Here is a 21,316-nt window from a genome sequence, read left to right as displayed (position 1 = left end):
CTGCCAATTAACACCACACTGCTAGTGCAACATCTCTAGCCCGACTCCTTGGCTGGACAGCTCCACTGCTGCTTCAGCAACTCTTACTTTGGACCTACTCCTGCTGCTACAGCTGTTGGCCCACTGGAAGCTTTTCCCTTTCTATAGAGGTCCGTCCTCCTTTGGCCTCCCCCTTCTTCCCTCGATGCCCACGGAGGCAAACAGGGCACTCCCGCACATTTCCGCAGCTCTCTTACCCTGACGTACCTGATGATCGGAAAGTCCAATATTCATCGTCGTCAAAGTGAGTGTCCCCTGCGGTGTGGTGTTCTCCTGGGAAGAAAGCGTGGGCGACTGTGCCGCCAGGACCGTCAAAGGGGTACCCGTCGTTGTGGTCCGTTTTGGAGAAGTCGATCTGGATGTCGGCATTGTTGCCAGCCACTTCGTGGAAGTTCAGCGGCGTGATGTCGCTCCACACCTTCAGGGCGTAGTACATGAGGGCACGGACTGTGTCGTGGCCCAGGTGAGATTCCTTGGGGAACGTACGAACTCTGGGATGGAAAAAGGCAGCCCATGATCAGAAAAGAACAGCCCCTGGGTTCTACCCAAACTAAATTATACTCAGGGTAGACCTACTGAAATTAATGGACCCAAGTTAGTCTTGTTTGTTATTTTCAATGGAAGCAACCCTGGATACAGCCCCATTTTTTTGGGTGACCATGACACATTTGTTATACATATATTTATTAAATATTTCTTAGTTTACAAAAATAACGTGCATTTTCTCTCCCCGCCCCCCAAGTTGCATTTTCTACAGATCAGTTTCATTTGTTGAGAGACATTAGTGTTACATACAGTGTTAGGTTCAGAAGAAAAGAGGGGGGAAGAGGGGGAGGGGGAATGGTGAGTGGAGTGGCAATGCTTCTATTCTTCTACTTAGTGTATGTGTGGGGTTTTGTGCCAGCGTCACTTGTTTGGGTACCAGTGTGGTGTAGTGGTTAAGAGCAGTAGACTCGTAATCTGGGGAACCAGGTTCGTGTCTCCGCTCCTCCACATGCAGCTGCTGGGTGACCTTGGGCTAGTCACACTTCTCTGAAGTCTCTCAGCCCCACTCACATCACAGAGTGTTTGTTGTGGGGGAGGAAGGGAAAGGAGAATGTTAGCCGCTTTGAGACTCCTTTGGGTAGTGATAAAGCAGGATATCAAATCCAAACTCCTCCTCCTCCTCCTCCTCCTCCTCTTCTTCTTCTTTTACTATTTTCTTGTATTTCCTTGGTGGTGAGAGAAGTTGGGGGGTGGTCGAGGGTGTGGCTGGTTGTCTTTGGTTGGCTGTAGTGAGATTTGTTTTTGTGTGTGAGTGGGGTATGTGTGTGTTTGGATCAGGTTAGCCAGATTTATTCGTATGCTGTCAGCGGATTGTTGTTGTTGTCTTGTAGGGCTGTGTATGTGATAAAGGGGAACCATACTGGGGTGAAAGCGTCTTCTTCTATTTGTCCCCATGTCAGTTTCAGTTTATTGGTTAGTTTTTTTCTAATAAGGCTGTTTCCCATCAAATGTTATATGGTGCCATTGGTCCATGTTCACTCCTGACAAGTCTCTCCAGTGTCTGGCTATGAGGCTTCTGGCTGCTGAGAATAGGTGGGACCATGACACAGTTGTCTACTTATTTTACTTTGCAGCAGTCATTCCACTGGGCAGCAGCAGAGGGAGGAAGAAAAGGCATGCAGGGACACCTGCAGCTCTGCCGAGATGCCAGGATCATCAGCTGTCACCTGGTGCCATCAGGGTGCAGCAGAAGGAAAGAAGGGAAGGAGGGCCAACCCATCAACTCTGCTGAGACACCAGCCACTTTTGGCTCTTCCTCTCCTTCAAAAGTTTCTGATCCCAACTAATTATTAGAAGAGCTTGTAATGAAGATGTGGTGCCTGAAAACTGGTATAGTGGAACCTCTACTCACGACCACAATCCGTTCCAGAGGCCTGTCCTTATGGCGAAACAGGGCACTGGTAGAAGCACCATTGTGTGCAGGCACATTTGGCGGTAGAAGCGCCATTGTGTGCAGACGGTGGCAGCCGCTTCTGTGTGCGCGCGAACCGCAGCAAACCTGGTGTTTATTCCCGGGTTTGCCGCGGTCGTGACTTGGAACGGGCCTAAGTAGAGCAGGATGTAAGTAGAGGTTCTACTGTACATGAGTTTACCTATTTCCTCCTCTCTCCCAGTCCACTTTCCTTTTGTGCTGTGACTTTTTTTATGAGGGCAGAGACTATCTTACAACTGTTCTTTGCAAGTCGCTCTGGGAAGGTTATTGTGGCCAAGCAGTGGGGGCAAAATCTGTTCAAATATCTAAAAGAAAGAAAGAAAGAACCCTAAGAACGAGAGTGTTAATATTAGGTCTGCTGCTTGTTTGAAGAAAGCTTAGTTGATTAATTTGATGAGCTTTTATGTGAGTGAATAAATCTGCATAAATGTCTATGCAGTTTTGAAGAGGAAAAAGAGAGAGAACATGTTTTATGTGTCTTTAAGACTGTGCATGTGAACACACGCACACACCCACACACCCCACACCCCATTCCCCCATCTGACAGTGAATGGCAGATGCCTCTTTTAGAATTGAGCCCTGCTTCCTGCAACCTTTGTAAACACTTACATTTAAAATAATTAACATTTGTTTTGGGGAAAAAATGCCATCTGATGAATTAGAGTGCTTTTTCATTTGCTTTTAAGGGTTTTTAATTAATCAAGCCGATGAATTAATTAAAGGCTGCAGCCTCAATTAAAATTCCACGCCACACCCTACTATGATTTAAAGACAAAGACAGGAACTCGAGGATCTGTAGCCATTGTTATAGAACCATGGAGCTGGGAGGGAACTCTGAAGCCCATCTAGCTCAACCCTGCTCAGCACAGGTAACCTGCAAACTGGCATCCCTGACAGATGGATGTCCCTCTTCCCCACCTTTCCCAAAGGGTTAAGGTCCATTTTTCTGGAAAAAAGAGGTGCTGGGTCACACCATGAACTCCTCTATTGTTCTCTTAGAATGGCAAATCCCTCCCTTTGTTTCTTTGATCAAATCTGGAGCTCTCCACAACTGGAAGGATCTGGAGCCATTTTCTTTGGCCCAAGAAGCAACTTTGCTTGTTGGAAATACAGCGAAGTAATTTTCCTGGTGTTTTTTTCCTTTTCCTTTTTTTTTTTTTTAAAAAACAAACAAACAAAAAACACACGACTGGTTATCTACAGGAAACAGTCTTCGGCTGAGACCTTTAAGACCGAAATGAAAAGGGGGAGAAGGAGAGCGGTGGAAGATTTGAAGTGAACAAGGAGAACAGGAGAGAGAAAGCCTCGTCTCTGGAGGGGCCACGCGGCGTGGCACTCTAAAAACCAAGTGCAGCTGCTGCCTGACAAGAGCAGCAATTAGCCAGAGAGAATCCCATTGTGTGCCAGCCAATGCCACAGGCTCGGTCTTGTCGCGATACAGCTGGTGAGTCCTTTTCGAGAAACGCCGCAACTTTCAATTTGGCCCGAGCGAAGGGGACAAATCCAGTTATCTCCCAGTGCCACGGGTCTAGAGCCAGTTAGAAGTTGATTTGCGCAAAGTCCCTTAAGAATCCGATTGGGCAAATTCATTAGATGGAAGCGCGTTCGCTAATGAATCCCTGCGGGACACAGAGAGGATGGCAGAGGCTTAGTTATCTCTCTGTACAGGTGACGTGTGGCTTCTTCGTTTGCTGTTTGTGAGCCCAGCTGAACACACTGCCCAAATTCTTAAAAGCAGGGCTGCACAGATCAGACTCTCTCGCCCAAAATAAAAAGGAGACCCGCTCACTTGGAGGTTTTTATTTCTTTATGACAGTGGGGGGGGGGGAGAACCTATTTCAGCCCTGCGGCCACACTCCTTCCTGATGAACCTTCCAGTGGCCACATGGCAATGGCGGATGGAGCCGAGCAAAAGCAGGTAGAGCAATGATTGTGAAAGTTACTTCTGTGCAGTAGGCTAGTTCCCACACACACACACACACACACGGCTGTCTTAAGGAAATCGGCCGCCGTGGCGCAGTGATCCCTCCGGCGCCCCCAGCGTACCGCCTCTCCGCTGCCCCCCTCTCGCGCTTGCCGCCCCTCGGGAGGGGGGGTGGGCGAGCAGGGGATGAGGGGCGTGGCGCTGGAGTGGCGCGGGGCTCTGCACGCCCTTCCAGTGCTCCTGGGACGGGAGGCAAGGGCGGCCGGCTTGCAGCCCGCCGGGGACCGGTGGGGTCGGGTTGGGGAAAGGGTGCCCGGTATGCCGGCGGGCTCGCAGGGCCGCCCCTGGGGGCCCGGCGCCCTGGTGCGCCGCGCCACCAGCCCAAATGGACGAGACGGCCCTGCACACACACACACACACACACACGCACAAATATGTTTCTCTATCCAGGTGTTATAAGAATTTAAAGGCTTGAGATATAGAATAAATATTCATAAATGCACACATATCTAAATATATGAACCGTGTGTTGGAAATAGTATGGGAGAGCAAACCTGGAGCTGTTCTGACTCTCCCAATGACCTCAAATATTCCTCTGCAGGAAGGGAGGCAAATGGCAAAAGGCTTCCCATTGTCTTTTTGCTTGCATATCCTGTCTTAAGGGCGTATTTGTGTATGAATAAGGTGAGCCTGTGACCTGGATTCAAGAACTAAAGTATTAACTATCATGAAAGAATGGCCAGGCTGCCCAGGTAATGCAATCAGTGACCATTATCAGGTATCCTAGCAGGCAAGATTTCTGCTGTAGATGCCTCCTTCTGTGATGTATGTATGATGTTTTTTTGGGGGGTGGTGGTCTTGGGCTACAGGGTGGCCAATTTCAAAAGTCTATATGAAGGCTTGCGCACCATTGTTCAGGGTTCGTCGCCCTCCTGCGTGTGGTGAGTGGGGACCCTGCTGCAACAGTTCCTGGAATAAAGATCAGGCTTACTAGCCGCTTTGCTTCTCAATATATTCTGGTTGCCCTCTGTTATTTTCTCCTACTGATAGGGAACCCACTTAACGACTCTATATGGGCTCTGGAATACCCCATAAGGGAAAGGGAGCAGTTTTTCTCTTATGACACAGGCAAACAAAAGGCACAACAAGGACACATTCCAGGCAGGCAAAAGAAACTCAGGGAGGGGGGCAAGGCAGGGCTGGTGAGGGGTGTGGTCTGGGGAAGAGTCCCCAGGGCCACAGAGAGAGAACCAGAGGGCCACATTTAGCCCTGGGGCTTGATGCTCCCCACACCATTCTGGAAGATCTGAGCAGGCCTTTTGACACCCTCAGGATCCAGTGGGTTAGGCTTCCAAGCCTCTGAGTTCTGCACCAACAAACACTTTTTTGTCGGGGTTTGGGTGCTGGAGCTCCTCGTGCACAAACTTGGACTGCTCATGCACGAGGTACCAGTAGCGGGGAAAGCGGCCAGCGTTCCGCGTGCTTCTGAGCACGGGCGCCGGCCAGGTCTCACAATCTGAAGGTTGAGTAAGCCGGGTGATGACTCCGAAGGTGCATGAGTTCTTAATTGCCTTTTAAAGAAGAGTGTTGCCTCGAGAAATAGGATATGCCCTGACTCTGAATAGATAGATCAACTTAAGGAAATTAAATTTTTTACTCTAAACCTTTTACTCCCTCTTTTACCCCAAAGAAAGACAGACACCGGTTATATCTTTAGTGGCTTCGGCAGAACCCGCGTAGGCTCGTCCCCTAAGCTAAGTTCTCCTAAGCTCAAAGTCCCTGCGCGCCCAATCTTCCGCGAGGCTAACTAAATAAACTAAAACCGAAATATCTTCCGCAAGCCTAGCCCTAGGCTAAACCTAAAGAAACCTAACTAAAGCTAAACCGAATGATCTTCCGCGATCTAACTCTAACTAAAGGAAAAACCCATCCAACCCATCCAGCCCGCTCCCAATACCCTTAAACTAAACTTGACTTCAACTAAAACCCAACTAAAGCAAAACGGAAAGAACGTCTAACCCAAACTGAACGTGCCTAAGCGGGGAGCCTCAGCCTTTTATTTAGGAACAAACGTGACATCATGATCAATGCCTCAACCAATAAAATCACTGTTGCTGCCCTCCAAAAAGGCGGGAAGCAAGTTTAACGCTCATTAATAACTTTGAACATGACCGGAACTATAAAATAAAGGCGGATTAATCTCATTGGTGAACCAAACCATTCATTCTTACTTTCGCTTTCGCTTTTGCGCGTAGCAATACCAAAAGTAGTTCCTGAAAACCTCATCAAACAAACAAATAAATATGGATCCTATAGCGGATCCGTGCAGCGTATTCCGACACTTTTTAACAGCTTGGCGCCCTTGATTTCTGCCTCTGCAAATCCCCCTTCTGCCTGCCCTTCTCCCTGGCCTTGTCACACAAAGCAGACAAGCATCAACAGCTCACTTGGCAGTGGCGTGTTGACAAACAGCTCCAGCTGCTGACCTGCCTTTTTCTTAAAATAGCAGCTTCTTGAGCAGAACTAGTCCCTGGGACACAAGGCACGGTGGGGGGAGGGGTGGGCGCAGAAATGCAATTGTGAAGTGGCGGGCATGCTCTACTGCTTTGGGTTGGTACCTGGCCACACCTGGCTTAGTTCTTTAGCATGTCCTTCAGGACACTCAGCTAGTGCAGAGATTTAACAAAAAACCAAAACAGACTTAAAAAGCTCAGGTCCGATTATGGATGCAAGAAGACACCATTTTCCATTTCCTGCCTTTTATTCGTCGCACGTGGCACCGCTTCCATTCCACTGCAGTTCACCCCCTGCCGAAAAGCACGCCATTCGCCTCACTGCCTCGCCTGAGAGAAACGACGCAACTTGCGTCATTTTTGTAACCCAGTTAAGTACATGACGTAAAATACGTTGCCATTAAATTGTTTGGCGCCGTTCATTTCAGGGCGAAGGAAACGCAAGGCAAGCAGGAGGCAAACGAAACCAATTATGGACCGAAAGGAACAGCGGATAACGCATTCACTGGATTGATTCCCATTCCGGTTTGTGGGATGAATAAGCAAACATTGGCAATTCCTGCTCCTACTTTCTCATTTTTATTAGAAACCTCCGACATCCTGAGATCTGATTCATATGTTACCCAACTGGTGTGGGTGCTGCTTCCTCATGTCTGTATCTCAGAAATAATGTGGTAACATATGAGTTGGCTTGAGAGCTGAAACGGAAGCTCAGCGTGAGGTTTTCTACTTCTGGGCTGAAAAATGTTTAGACCGAAGCAGGGCACAGGGGCGTAGCAAGGGGGGGGGGACCGCCCCAGGTTCCATAATGGAGGGGGTGACAAATTATCAAGGAACAATTACTGCCCTACTAGGACGGTTCATAAAAAAACTTTTTTTTAAAAAAAATGCTTACTCCAAAGGTCTTATCTTGCTATACTATGGATTATATAGCTATATATGAAATTTCATGCATATCGGTTAATATCTTGACCCTCCTCCACCAAAATAGCTGTTTACTTGGCTGTTTTCCTATGTCGTGAAGGCTGAAATTTCAGTTCAGTGGAGCACTTACTGTTCCCAACCCTAACCCTGTGGAAAGCCATCTAATTAGACTTTAATTTGATTTTGAGATGTTTTTAGGAGGTAATTATTGTTTGATTTTATACTAATGTTATGTATCTGATGTTAGACTTTGGCTGGGGAGGGCGGGATATAAATAAAAGGTTTTTTATTATTATTACTTGTTACTATTCCTTTGTAAGAAAATATGAAATAACGTAAAACCATTTTTGCAGGGGGGAGGGAACCAATGGGTGGGGGTGACAAGAAATTTTCCACACTGGGTACCACCTGACCTTCCTGCGCCTCTGGCAGGGGGATCTTAGTGGTTCAAGTCTCTCCTTGGGGCCACCAATCTTTGATCCAGCATCAGGGGTTGGCGCTGTTGGTACCCAGTAGGAGGCACACCATCAATGCTTTTTTTGGGGGGGGGGGAGTTGTTTTGGGAATATCTCCCCTCCCCCCCCAAATAAGGGCTTGCTGGAGATTTTTTTCAACATTTTTCTTTAAAAATCTGCACGGACGCCATTTTGACAGTGCAATTCCTGGACGTGTCCGGGAAAACCCAGATATATGGCAGCTTAAGGGTTAATTCTGTTAAAGTCACCTAGCCAAGAAGAGGATGGGTAGAGGGCAACCAGCATGATCTTTGCTGAGGTAGCACATGCTCTCTGATTGGCTGTGTAGTTCTGAGAAGTTTTCCTCTGTATGTTTCGTTGAATGTCTCCCTGTATGTTTAAGGCCCGACTTTCGCTGTTCTCCTTAAATCATACACTGTTTTTGTCCAGTTTCCTCAGTAAAATGTTACCAAGATTTCTTTTCTCTCTGGACTCTCTGGTCTGCATTATTTAAGTAACTTTGCCAACATGCCAGCCATTGGTTCTGGCTCTACCTCTCATTGGCTCTGTCTGGCTCCACTTCTTCTCTTTGCCTACCACCCTACAAGTCCCAAATGGGCTTGCCAAGCACAACTGCATTTTGTAGGTACCTGCACATGCAGCAGGAACCAGCAACTGAACCACAGCTCCCTCCTCTCTCTCTCTCTGTGTGTGTGATTTGTTCCACAGTTAACGCAATAGAAAGCAATTAATATTAATATTAATATTCTCCCCTCCCCCCTGCTTAGTAACACTTCTGGCTTTTAATGCAAGCTGCCACGAGGGGGTGGGGGTGAGCATTGTTGCTCCTTATTGTGACTCAACAACCCTCCACCCGCTCTTTGCTGTAAGCCTAACTGGCATTTGAAAGCCGGCTGAGAGCCAAGCCGTCTGCGGGGATTGTTTTGGCTTCAAAAGACCACGCAGAGTCGATGACTTGAAGAAACACAGAGCTCTTCCTTTCATTTAGATTGACAGCTGCCGGGTTGAATCGCTGTGTGGGGACGCTGAGTCAGCTCACAGACCCGGAGTCCCACTTGCTCCTACGATTGCCGAGTCAGCTTGCCAGTCTGGGGGTATCACCAAGTCCCCGCTCGCTTCTCTGAGCAAAGAGATATGACAGGCGGGGTTATGCCTGAGCAATTTCATGAGAAAGGAGAGAAATCTTCTCTCCTGCCCTCTCTGGCTCCAGCATATTGACTTCCCCGCTGACCAGGGACATCACCCTTTTCTAAGCCCTACTCCTATGAAATCAACCACCCCACATCTCTTGGGGGGGGGGATGCTTTGTTAAAATGCTGTTTACAGAGAGTGGCTAGATCAAAGCGATTGTGTTCTGGGGCTCAGCCTCCTCCCTGGGATCTTTGCAAAGGTGACTTTTCAGGTGGTGGAAAGTCTGTGCTACTCCAGACTGATTTTTTTATTTTCCACAGGTGTGTTCCGCAACATGGCATTGACGCCATATTTATACTGGACATTGTCTGTACATTGGCCATATCCACACCATACACCAGGCACCCCCAAACTTGGCCCTCCAGATGTTTTGGAGAGCCAGTGTGGTGTAGTGGTTAAGAGCGGTAGTCTCGTAATCTGGGGAACCGGGTTCGTGTCTCCGCTCCTCCACATGCAGCTGCTGGGTGACCTTGGGCTAGTCACACTTCTTTGAAGTCTCTCAGCCCCACTCACCTCACAGAGTGTTTGTTGTGGGGGAGGAAGGGAAAGGAGAATGTTAGCCGCTTTGAGACTCCTTCGGGTAGTGAAAAGCGGGATATCAAATCCAAACTCCTCTTCTTCTTCTTCTTCTTCTTCTTCTTCTTCTTCTTCTTCTTCTTCTTCTTCTTCTTTTGGGACTACAATTCCCACTATCCCTGACCACTGGTCCTGTTAGCTAGGGACGATGGGAGTTGTACAGTGGTACCTCGAGTTACAAACGCCTCAGGTTACAAACGCTTCAGGTTACAAACTCCGCTAACCTGGAAGAGGTACCTTGGTTCAACTTCTTGAATGCCTTGTGACTCGAACGTTTTGGCTCCCGAACGCCGCAAACCCAGACGTGAGTGTTCCGGTTTGCAAATGTTTTTTGGAAGCCGAACGTCTGACGGCTTCTGCAGCTTCCGATTGAGTGCAGGAAGTTCCTGCAGCCAACTGGAAGCCGTGCCTTGGTTTTCAAACATTTTCGGAAGTGGAATGGACTTCCGGAATGGATTCCATTCGAGAACCAAGGTACGACTGTACTGGACATTCAGTATATTCTGTTCATGTTTAACCATTATACGTTTATATTTCGGTTACTGATTTTATACAGCCCTGTAAAAAAAATAATGCGGAAAATACACATCGACTTTACATTGCCTGCCTGAGCAGAAAAGTTTTGAGGAGGCACTGAAAAGAATACAGGGGAGGCACCTGCCTAAAGTCAATGGGTGCAGAAGCTGCCACACTAAAAGATTGGTCCCTTAAAAGTGCAGGATCAATATGATCTGGTACTTGCTTTAAAAGTGCCGGTTCCACAGTTCTAAGTGCCTGAATGGGCAGATGGCCCTATGTTGTTCAGCGTGTTGTAAGAATTTTAAGGTATTTTATTTATATATAATAATAATTGTTATTAATGTACCAAAACAAATAAGGCCACATGTCTGAAAAACAGCACAGGAAGACAGGCCTCACTCCATTTTGACTCCCAACTGACCAAGTATTTCTTTGTCTCAGGAACAAAGGGTGGGGGGGGGGTTGCCCCTCCAGCTACTCAGCAGCCCTCTGCCTGAGTGATAATCTCTGGCATCCTGATACCTGAGTGCCAGACAAAAGGGTGTGATTAACTTGGCTGGGAAATAGGGAAATGTAAATATCTTTTGTTTCACTTGATGGGTTTTTGGTGGAGGGCAAGAGGAGACATGGGGGCAGGGTCCAAGATGCTCAGATCACTGCTACCAGACCCTCCCAATTTGTGATGTAATTCTAATGTATGGAGGGGTGGTCTTGAGCTGGAGGGGGGGCAATTTCAAAAGTCTATATAGGAGCTTGTGCGCCTTTGTTGGAGGTCTTTTTGCTTGCAAAACACCCTGCTGCAGCAGTTTTCTAATAAAGGGCTATCGCCTTGCTTTGGGAGATTCTGTATCGTCTCTATTTGTTCTTAGGTGCTCTTGACAGGAGGGGAGCCCTGCTGAGGCTCTCCCTCGGATTCGTGGACGCCCTTCTGGGGCCGAACCTAATTTTTATTACAATTGCAAAGAAGAACAGAAGACTCAGGAATATACCACTGGACAACATAAAGGAATATTCACGGAGGCCTGTTTATTTTTTTATTACAAGCTGGGAATCCCTTTACGATATCTGAGTCACTCCTGTAGGGCTTTGTGTTCACCAACACCTGATTTTTGCAAGCGGCAGCAGGGGGCACTCTTGCCACATGGAGGCCCCAGAACTCAAGAGCATGAGCTGCAGTGCTCGGAGTTCCAGCCTGCCTTCCCCCCTGGGGACAGCAGAGCTCCAACTACTGCGGTTGTTAAAAATCCAAACAGCAGAATAAATCAAGCGCAAACCCCAAATTTATCTACTTCCCACTTGATCTCGGTTCAACCTGTTGAGGACTCTGGTAACGATGTTCTTTCCCAGCACAGGAGGACCATTAAGCCGAATATCTCTCCTGAAAGCAGCCACGTGCTCCTGCAAGATAAAGCTGTCACGATGGCTGCTTGGGAACCCCAGTGGGGAGGGTGCCATTGTGCCCATATTATACCACTTTAAACAATCGTGGTTTCCCCCAAAGAATCCCTAGAACTGTACTTTGCTAAGGGAGTTGTTAAGAGACCCCTATTCTCCTCACACAGCTACAATTTCCGCAGCGGTTTACCTATCAATTGCTCTTCCCAAGGAACTCTGGGAATTGTAGCTCTGTGAGGGGAATCTCCCAACAACTCGCAGCTCCTTCGCAAATAGAAGGGGAAGAAATGGAGGCAGTGAGAGATTTTATTTTCTTGGGCTCCATGATCACTGCAGATGGTGACAGCAGTCACGAAATTAAAAGACGCCTGCTTCTTGGGAGGAAAGCAATGACAAACCTAGACAGCATCTTAAAAAGCAGAGACATCACCTTGCCGACAGAGGTCCGTATAGTTAAAGCTATGGTTTTCCCAGTAGTAATGTACGGAAGTGAGAGCTGGACCATAAAGAAGACTGATCGGCGAAGAATTGATGCTTTTGAATTATGGTGCTGGAGGAGACTCTTGAGAGTCCCATGGACTGCAAGAAGATCAAACCTATCCATTCTCAAAGAAATCAGCCCTGAGTGCTCACTAGAAGGACAGATCCTGAAGTTGAGGCTCCAGTACTTTGGCCACCTCCTGAGAAGAGAAGACTCCCTGGAAAGATTGAGTGCACAAGGAGAAGGGGACGACAGAGGATGAGATGGTTGGACAGTGTTCTCAAAGCTACCAACATGAATTTGACCAAACTGTGGGAGGCAGTGGAAGACAGGAGTGCCTGGCGTGCTCTGGTCCATGGGGTCACGAAGAGTCGGACACGACTAAACGACTAAACAACAACAACAACAACAACAACTTGCAGCATCCTTAGTAAAGCACAGTTCCCAGGGAAAACCACAATGGTTTAAATTGGTATGATACTGCTTTAAAAGTGTAACTGCAAAGTTGGCCACCATCTAATGTCCCCAGAAACAAATCAGAATGCATGCTCAGCAAATACTGAACCTCCCTGCAGACATTTTTTTTGGGCAGCAAACAAACAGGTATGAACGTTCCACAAACAGGCTACCTTGAAGTGCCCTTAGATCGGCAGTGGCCCCATTCAAGCATGCAAATAATTACGGACGGCTGAACCAGCCCTTGAGGAAGTCCTCCCCACCGGCAGTGCAAGTGCAAAAGATTTTAACAGCCAACCTCCAAGATAAGTTCCTTTTGTTCCACTTTGTTGCTGACTGAGCATGCCTCTTCCTCCTTGCCTCCGATTCAGCGAGATCAGGGAGAGAGCACCGAGGCGTCTTCATCAATTTCAGTGTGGCTTCATCTATATTTCAGAAGAGAAAAGTTACTCAGGATGGGGAGAGTTTCTGCCTTGAAACAGCAGCATCAACAGTGCATTTCCATAACAGGCATCTCAGATATGAAACATATCTGAGAGCCAGTGTGGTGTAGTGGTTAAGAGCGGTAGACTCGTAATCTGGGGAACCGGGTTCGTGTCTCCACTCCTCCACATGCAGCTGCTGGGTGACCTTGGGCTAGTCACACTTCTCTGAAGTCTCTCAGCCCCACTCACCTCACAGAGTGTTTGTTGTGGGGGAGGAAGGGAAAGGAGAATGTTAGCCGCTTTGAGACTCCTTCGGGTAGTGAAAAGCGGGATATCAAATCCAAACTCTTCTATATTCCCCCCCCCCCATGCACTATACAAAGCAACTAATATAGGAACGTGGTAAATATCCACTGATTCATGTAACTCATTATTGTATGCACTGGTTGGCAGCATTTCTCTCCAGTATTTCAGACAGGATTCTTTCACAGCCTGGCCTGGAGATGTTGGGGACTGAGCTTTCTCATCCAAAGCAGATGTCCTGCTGCAGAGCCACAGTTTCTCCCAACAAAGAAAACACACGTCTGAATTTGCATATACTGTACCCTACTGTAGATGCAACAAGAGTATTTCTGAACTGTCTGCTCTGGTTGCTAATAAGATATCATCTCCTAAAGCAACCTGGAGGAGTGTTGTCTAGCAATAAATATAATATGCAGAAATACAGCGCTATTCAGAAGTATGCAAAACAAAACACAAACCCTGAGTAAATCCATTGTGTTTGGCATCCATTTGCTGCTCTTTTCTTTTCATCCTGTTAAGCGAGTTCTTAAGACTATTTTATTTGGTTGTGTATTTTTTTAAATAAAAAACAGAGCCTGTGTTTGTTTATTATTATTATTATTATTATTATTATTATTATTATTATTATTATTATTTGCATGCCCAGGTGCAGATACACCACCCCCCGGAAGCCAGACCACACATCAGGTAAAACGCAGGACAACATACTTGGGATTAAAATGGCCACAACTTTCTTAATTTCAAATACAGGAAAACCTTGGCTTAGGCATTGGGTGTGTATCCCTCTCAGCCCCCTTGCTGGGGGTCTGAGGCAAGACAGGGTCAGTCGGGGACATGGGGATACTGCAAAATGTGTGTTTATGCAGCTGGCCCCCAATACACATTGCTGAGGGGAGTTCTATGACCCACCACTGTGTGCTTGTGGTCTGAGACTCCCCTCAATAGCCCCTTTAATGGGGTCCCTGGTATCGCCTCCACAGGAGGAGTGTGTCACCACACCACCCCTTCTATCGATTGATGCACTAGAGCAGGGGTAGGCAACCTAAGGCCCGTGGGCTGGATGCGGCCCAATCGCCTTCTAAATCCGGCCAGCGGACAGTCCAGGAATCAGCGTGTTTTTACATGAGTAGAATGTGTCCTTTTATTGAAAATGCATCTCTGGGTTATTTGTGGGGCATAGGAATTCGTTCATCCCCCCCCCCCATATAGTCTGGCCCACCACATGGTTTGAGGGATGGTGGATCGGCCCACAGCTGAAAAAGATTGCTGACCCCTCGACTAGAGAATTCTGTCCAACGTCTAAAACAGCTAAAGGTGTGGTACAGGAAAGGCAAAATCTGCAGAGCAGGGCAAATTCCGTCCCGGCTCTGAAAGACAGTAACCATCATCCGACCGCAGCAACATTCATGGACCTGGAAAGGAGAAGGCTAGCTTGTAAAGAAAGAAACCGTTAGAGGGAAGGCTGGGTAGGTGACGCTCCAAGCTAGCTGCGCTGCCAGTGTCAGCTCCGGCCTCCTTTTAAATCTAAGGAGCGGACTAGAGAGAAGCCTGCGCTTCCACGGTCCGCTCCTTTAGCCCCACCTCCTGGCCTGCTGCGGATTGGCTGATTCAAATATGGAGGTTCGGCGGGAACCCATAGGCCTCCGCCCAGGGATCAGAGCGATGGCCCAACAGCACGGCGTGGCTTCGGGTGGGTGGCGGGGCTGCGTGCCGGGCCGCAAAACGTCGCCCACCGCCGGAGACATGGCGAGCGTCCATAATTAAATTTGTATACCACCCTTTGCCTGAAGATCACAGCATAAAAATACAAGATAAAAACCACAAAATTATACATTATAGAAAGGGAACAAAAACAAACCAACACAATAACCCCCTCCCCTGCTCTACTGCCTCCCACAAACACAATTACAATAAAAGGATATAGGATGTTAATCAGCCAAACTTGGTTGAAGAGGAATGTTTTCGCCAAGCACTTGAAGGTGGACCTTTCATGGAGGAGGCACATGAAGAATTATATATTTAGACATGTCTGCTGATATATAGAGGTTTTTTTTTAAAATGACATTGTTTGCTGTAATTGTTAGAATCATTTTTCATTTGTATGGTTCATAAGCCACCTTAAGTATGATTTATCATTGAAAGGCAGCGTATTGATGCAGAATCGATCAGTCTTTGCTCCAACAGGAAAGCGAACATATCCAAGATTTATTTCTGATACCCCAGACCATGGCTTGAAGAATTGTCTCAATTGGCCCGTTAGAAAGTGTCCCCCACCCCCACACCTGCCTCATTATGCATTTATAAATGATATAATTACTGCCTGAAAAAATGACTCAGAAACCTGCAATTTCATAACATTAGAACAAGCTGAATGTTAAAAGATTCAGGAACAGGTGAAAAAAAGCACTTCATCCATGGAGGAGAGGGCCTTCCAGGGCTACTAGCCATGATGGTGAGGATCTCTCTCCACAGTTGGGAGGCAACAATGCTTTCAAATACCAGGGATGCGGGTTAAACCACAGAGCCTAGGGCTTGCCGATCAGAAGGTCAGCGGTTCGAATCTCCACGACAGGGTGAGTTCCCGTTGCTCGGTCCCTGCTCCTGCCAACCTAGCAGTTCAAAAGCACGTCAAAGTGCAAGTAGGTAAATAGGTACCGCTCTGGCGGGAAGGTAAACGGCGTTTCCGTGTGCTGCTCTGGTTCGCCAGAAGTGGCTTTGTCATGCTGGCCACGTGACCCGGAAGCTGTATGCTGGCTCCCTCGGCCAATAAAGCGAGATGACCGGCGCAACCCCAGAGTTGTCCGTGACTGGACCTAATGGCCAGGGTTCCCCTTTAATGCTTTCAAATACCAGTTGCTGGAAACCTCAGGAGGAGAGAGGGCTCCTGTACTCGGTTCCTGCTTGTGGGTGTCCCACAGGCATTCGTTTGGCCCCTGTGAGAACAGGTTGCTGGACTAGAGGGGCCATTTGGCTGACCCAACAGGCTAGTCTCATGTTCTTAAGGACTGGGAGATCTTTCCTTCCTATGCCTCTGAATACCAGTCAGTGAGAACCACGAGGAGGACAGGCTTCCCACAGGCATCTGATTGGCCACTGTGAGATCAGGATACTGAACTAGGTAGAGCTTTGGTCTCATCCAGGAGGGCGCTTCTTATGTTATACCACCCCCATCGTTCAGCCTGGATACTGAGGTCAAGCTCTGAGGCTTCTGGTGGTTCCCTCACTGTGAGAAGTGAGGTTACATAGAACCAGGCAGAGGGCCTTTTTGGTTATGGTGCCCGCCCTGTGGAACGTCTTCCCGTCAGATGTCAAGGAAACAAACAACTATCTGACTTTTAGAAGACCTCTGGAGTCAGCCCTGTTTAGGGAAGTTTTTAATGTTTGATGCTTTATCATGTTGTTAATATTCTGTTGGGGGCCGGGGAATAAATATTATTATTATTATTATTATTATTATTATTATTATTATTATTATTATTATTATTATTCTCTCTGTTTTTCTTTACAGAAAGTCAATGTAACCCCCAAAGATTCACACACAAGATACGTGCTGGGAATTGCTTCGAGTTTCCTCAAAAGGAAAAACAAAAAACAAAAAACAGGCACATCCTGCCATTTCCAAGCTGCTCTTTAAAAGGGAACAGATTACACGCTCTCCTTTAAATTTAAGTGGCGTGCACTTCCAATTTCAACGAAAGTGCGGGCCAACCAATAAAAGCAAACTGTTCCTTCTTTTCGCTCCCGGGCACCTTGGTGCATCCGATAAGACGGGGGAGAAATAATTACATGAATTTAATTAGGAACTGAGAAGGAGAGTCCCGGCGATGTGGCGATACGGGAGGGGGAGGCGGAGGAAGGGAGGAGGAGAAGCTTGGAGAGCTGTTCAAAGCCTGAGTCACACAGAGCTGCCCTTAAATCTTCTCTGCACTTGGCAAAGAAAGAGGGCATCATAATTAGCAGGTTCCTTCAAGCTTTTTCCAAAACCAGGGGGAGGGGAGCCCCTGGCCCAGGAGCTGCGAGCGGCCCTCACGTCCTCTCTCTCCGGCCCTCGGAATTCTCCCCAGGCCCTGCCTTTACAACCCAAATGGGTTTTTGCCTGGCTGCACTGTGTCTTTGAACTGAGGGTGCTCCCTGCTCGCCTGGATGGAAGACAGCAAGGTCCGTGAGGTTGTGTGCATTGAAAGTAGCCTACTTAGAACAGTGGTGAAATGTACTCCCTTTTCTCCCCACCAACTTCTGCTTATGGCCCCTTCCACCAGTGGCATACAACCCCCCAGAAAGTTGCCCAGAAGGGAATGTGGCCCTTGAGAAGGAAAAAAAGGCTCTCTGTTCCTGAAAGAGAGACACATTTTTGGTTGTGGGCAACGTGGGAATCCTGCGTTGAGAAAACTAGAAAACGTGGAGTGGCCATCTACATATTACAGGCCCTGAAATTCAGGGCCACCAGCTAACTTGCCTCAGCCCTAGTCCTATGTAACTTCCTGATATAGACACAGTTGACATGGCCTGTTATTGCTCTTTATTTTATCTGTACAGTGGTAGCTCGCAAGTCAAATGCCTTGCTAGACGAAAAGCTCGCTAGACGAAAGGCATTCGCTAACGAAAGGGTGACTCACAAGACAAATTTCCCTATGGCCACGACTCGCAAAACAAAAACGTTTTGCGGTTTTTGGGTCCCCCCCCCCGTAAAGCCGCACTTCCTCCGACCGTGCTTTGCAAGACGAAATTTCCGCTATACGACAGCACTCGCGGAACAAATTGATTTCGTCTTGCGGGGCACCACTGTATTACTTAGCATGATTTTACACTTAATGTTTTAACTGTATCTGTAGTATTCTATGTATAATCGTGACAGGTCACACTGCCTGGTCTCTCACTATGTGCTATGGCCATATGGCTAATGCAATAAAGAAATTGATTGATTGAGAAAACTAGACTTATGCAAAAAGATGCGCAATTTCCTTCATTTTGCTTAGCTGTCTCTGGATTTCGGGTCGTCGTGGGGAGAGAAGAGGAGCTGCCCAGCAGCAGCAAATAAGTATTCAGGCCTTATGGTGAAAGGTGAAGGGAATTGCTTAAACTGGTGGAATGACGTCCGAAGGATGTTAGCAGTTAGAAAAGGATGCTTTCAGGTAGAGAGGGGAGGAACCAGTGGTTTTCCTGCACTCCCACGGCAGCGAAATGAAACCACGTTTTCAGGAAGACAGAATAATTTGAGTCAAGGGGGTCTACTCTGAGTAAAACTTAGATGGCTTCAACCCATTAATATTATTATGTGGTAAATAACAACAATGCACAATCTGTCTCCCCCCCCTTGGGATTTTCTCATTTTAGCTGTGCTTAAGGTCAACTTTTATAAAGTCGTTAGCAATCTGCAAACTAATTAAGTTGGGGAAGGGTGGGCAAGAAACAAAGCGAAACAGGGGCATGAGGTTTTTTGGGGCGGGCGGTGAGGAGGAAAAGGCACACCAGATGTCTGGACGGCTCACTTGTTTCAGAGGTGGGATGGGAAGACAGGCAGAGACAGAAAGCTCTCCGCTTCACATTGCAGAAACCCCCCACCCCACCCCAGAAGCGTGAGAGGCTGGCGAAATAATTGCCCGCCTCCGGTTGTCGGCCGCACGGGGCGACAAAACACCTGAGCCATGTAATTACTTCCCCGGGATGGCAGGCGAGACCGTCTGCTTCTCGCACGCAGGCAGCCTTCCTCTCCCAGCGGAAGCTGCCAAGAGGCCACGAGAGCAGCTGCAGGATGAAAGGGGTGAAGCTTCACCGTTCAGCTACTTGCTTCTGGATCCCTACTGGACAGAAGGCTGCATTGGGGCGGGTGGGTTGGGGGAAAGCCAACCGGCCTTGCAAACTCTTCATCCAGCCTCCCCTGCCTTTGCGTAACTTTTAATTCATTCGAGTCGTTCTGAACATATGTTACCTTCCGAGGGGGACGAGGTGTCGTTTGCCAAGGAATGCCTGCACTGTTAAGCTTGCTCACATCAAGGCGTTTCGGTCAGAGTGTCGGACTAGGGGCCTGGGAGAGCAGGGTTCAAATCCCCACTCCGCTCCCTGGGCGGTGACTTCGAGCCAGTCCCTGCCTCTCTCACTCTCTCTCTTTCTCTCTCTCTCTGCCTAACCTACCTATCAGGGTTGTTGTTGGGATTAAGAAAGAAGGTGGGCAGGGAGAACCACATATGCCACTTTAAGCTCCTCAGATGGAAAGGCAGGATAGAGAAGTGCAATAATAGAAACATGGTTTGTATCCAAGCTGATTTCTGTTGCCACATCTCGCTTTCCCATCATTTGGCTCTGCTTTGCAATGGTCAGCAAACTCTTTCAGCAGGGGGCCGGGTCCACTGTCCCTCAGACCTTGTGTGGGGCTGGACTATATTTTGAAAAAAATATATGATGCAAGAGCCCCACGAGCCCCAGTGGCTGCTTACCTGTGTCTTGAGAGCGGCAGGGGCTGGTGCCAGCGGTGGCGGCAGAGGGACGATGAGCGGCGGGTGAAAGGGCTCCAGAGAGGGGCTGCTTAAAATGGCAGCTGCTCAAGCGCTGCTGCTGGCGCCAACAAAGCCCAGCCCCCTTCCTCCTCTAGGCAGGGCGAGGAGAAGCCAGGAGGAGGGAGGGAGGAGGCGCCGCCACCGTGTGAGGGAGAGGGATGGAGAGGGAAAGAACGTGTGCGCTGGCAATCCATGCAGTGATTCCCAGACTGTCCACGGGCCAGATCCAGAAGGCAATTGGGCCTGATCCGGCCCGCGGACCTTAGTTTGCCCACCCATGGTCTAAGGAGCCGATTGCCAATCTGGTGCCATCCAGATGTTTTTTGGACTGCAACTCCAACAACCCCAGCCATCACTTTTCAAAACCATCTGGAGGGCATCAGGTGGGCAAAGGCTGGTCTACGGACAAACAAATCTGCACCTGAAATCTGAATCTACCGGACAGATTTCCACATTGCTTTCGTGTGATGTAAAAGCCGCTTCTAGAACCAAAGCGCTCATTTCCATGTTATTTGCTTCCTGAAACAAAACCCCAGTTGCAATTAATGTGAAAATGAGTGCTAAGCTCATTCTGCATGCAAAGGACATGGTCAACCACTAAGGCAGGGTCTTCTAGTATGGAGCCTGGGGCACTCTTGAGGTCTTTATCCGGTGCCTGTGAAATCTCTGAGCCCCCTAACACACTGCACCATTGGGTCACAAGGTGGTGTAATGGTCACTTTCCCCCCCTTGCTCGGAAAACCGAAGGAGGAAGTTGAGAAGAATGATGCTCTTTTCTTCTGTCAACTCTATGTCCTTTTCAAGCTCAGATGAATTCTATTCAGACTGACTTTTGCTTAGATTCCTTGGAAATGAAATGAGTTTTTTTTCTCTCTTTTTCTTAGGGAGGTGGGTGGTTTTTCTCAAAGGAAGAGGAAGTGAAATGACCAGATGGCACTCACAAATACAAATGGGTCCACCAGCATTTGAGAAGAAAAAAAAGGCACCCACTGCCCTGAGCTATGTTGGAAACAACAAATGTTCTCCTCCCAATTCTCTACTCACCTAGAATCCCAGTGGTTTCAAGGCCACCAAACTGCTGCATGGCCACAATGGCTTTGGTGAGCTCTTCCTGGGTCTGCAGTTTTCCTGTGATGGGGTCTGGAGGGGGCAGATAGCCGAATTTTGTCAGCCAATCCTGTTAAAACAAAAAAAGGGGAGAAGGTTGGGGAAAGAAACAAATGATTCAATACGTCAAAGCGTCTCTTTAGTTCCACCTCACCTAGTTTCTCTCTCTCTCTCTCTCTCTCTCTCTCTCTCTCTCTCTCTCTCTCTCTCTCTCACACACACACACACACACACAAACACACTTACATGTTTACACTTGGCTTCCACATTGAATGCCGCATCCCTCGTTAACAAATGGATGTGTCAGAACAGATCTATGTACATTACTTTAAGTAATGGAATCTGATGACCTTCATGCATCCCAGAGCTGACATTTAATTTTCCTAACCAGCTGCAAAACACTTTTGATTACATAGACGAGCAGTTATAGGAAACTCACTAAAGGGGTCCATGTGCGTCTCGGTGAGATAACAGCGAAGGGGAAGGTGATGTTCCCTTCTCCCACTCCTGCTCAG

The 21,316-nt window shown here is 47.9% G+C and overlaps 1 protein-coding gene across 1 annotated transcript in view; it reads right to left on the bottom strand.

The window, feature by feature from the left end:
* MMP17 (matrix metallopeptidase 17) overlaps nt 1–21,316 on the bottom strand; it is a 153,271-nt gene that overhangs the window by 18,132 nt on the left and 113,823 nt on the right. Inside the window, exons 2-4 of the mRNA XM_033174839.1 lie at nt 20,739–20,871; nt 12,771–12,897; nt 247–530 (exon numbers count right to left, since the gene is read on the bottom strand). Coding sequence (XP_033030730.1) covers nt 247–530; nt 12,771–12,897; nt 20,739–20,871 — 544 coding nt within the window. The remainder of the gene's footprint in view (nt 1–246; nt 531–12,770; nt 12,898–20,738; nt 20,872–21,316) is intronic.

The sequence above is a fragment of the Lacerta agilis genome, chromosome 17, assembly GCF_009819535.1.
Source record: "Lacerta agilis isolate rLacAgi1 chromosome 17, rLacAgi1.pri, whole genome shotgun sequence".
In the NCBI taxonomy this organism is placed as follows: domain Eukaryota; kingdom Metazoa; phylum Chordata; class Lepidosauria; order Squamata; family Lacertidae; genus Lacerta; species Lacerta agilis.
This window is presented reverse-complemented; position numbering and strand designations above follow the sequence as displayed.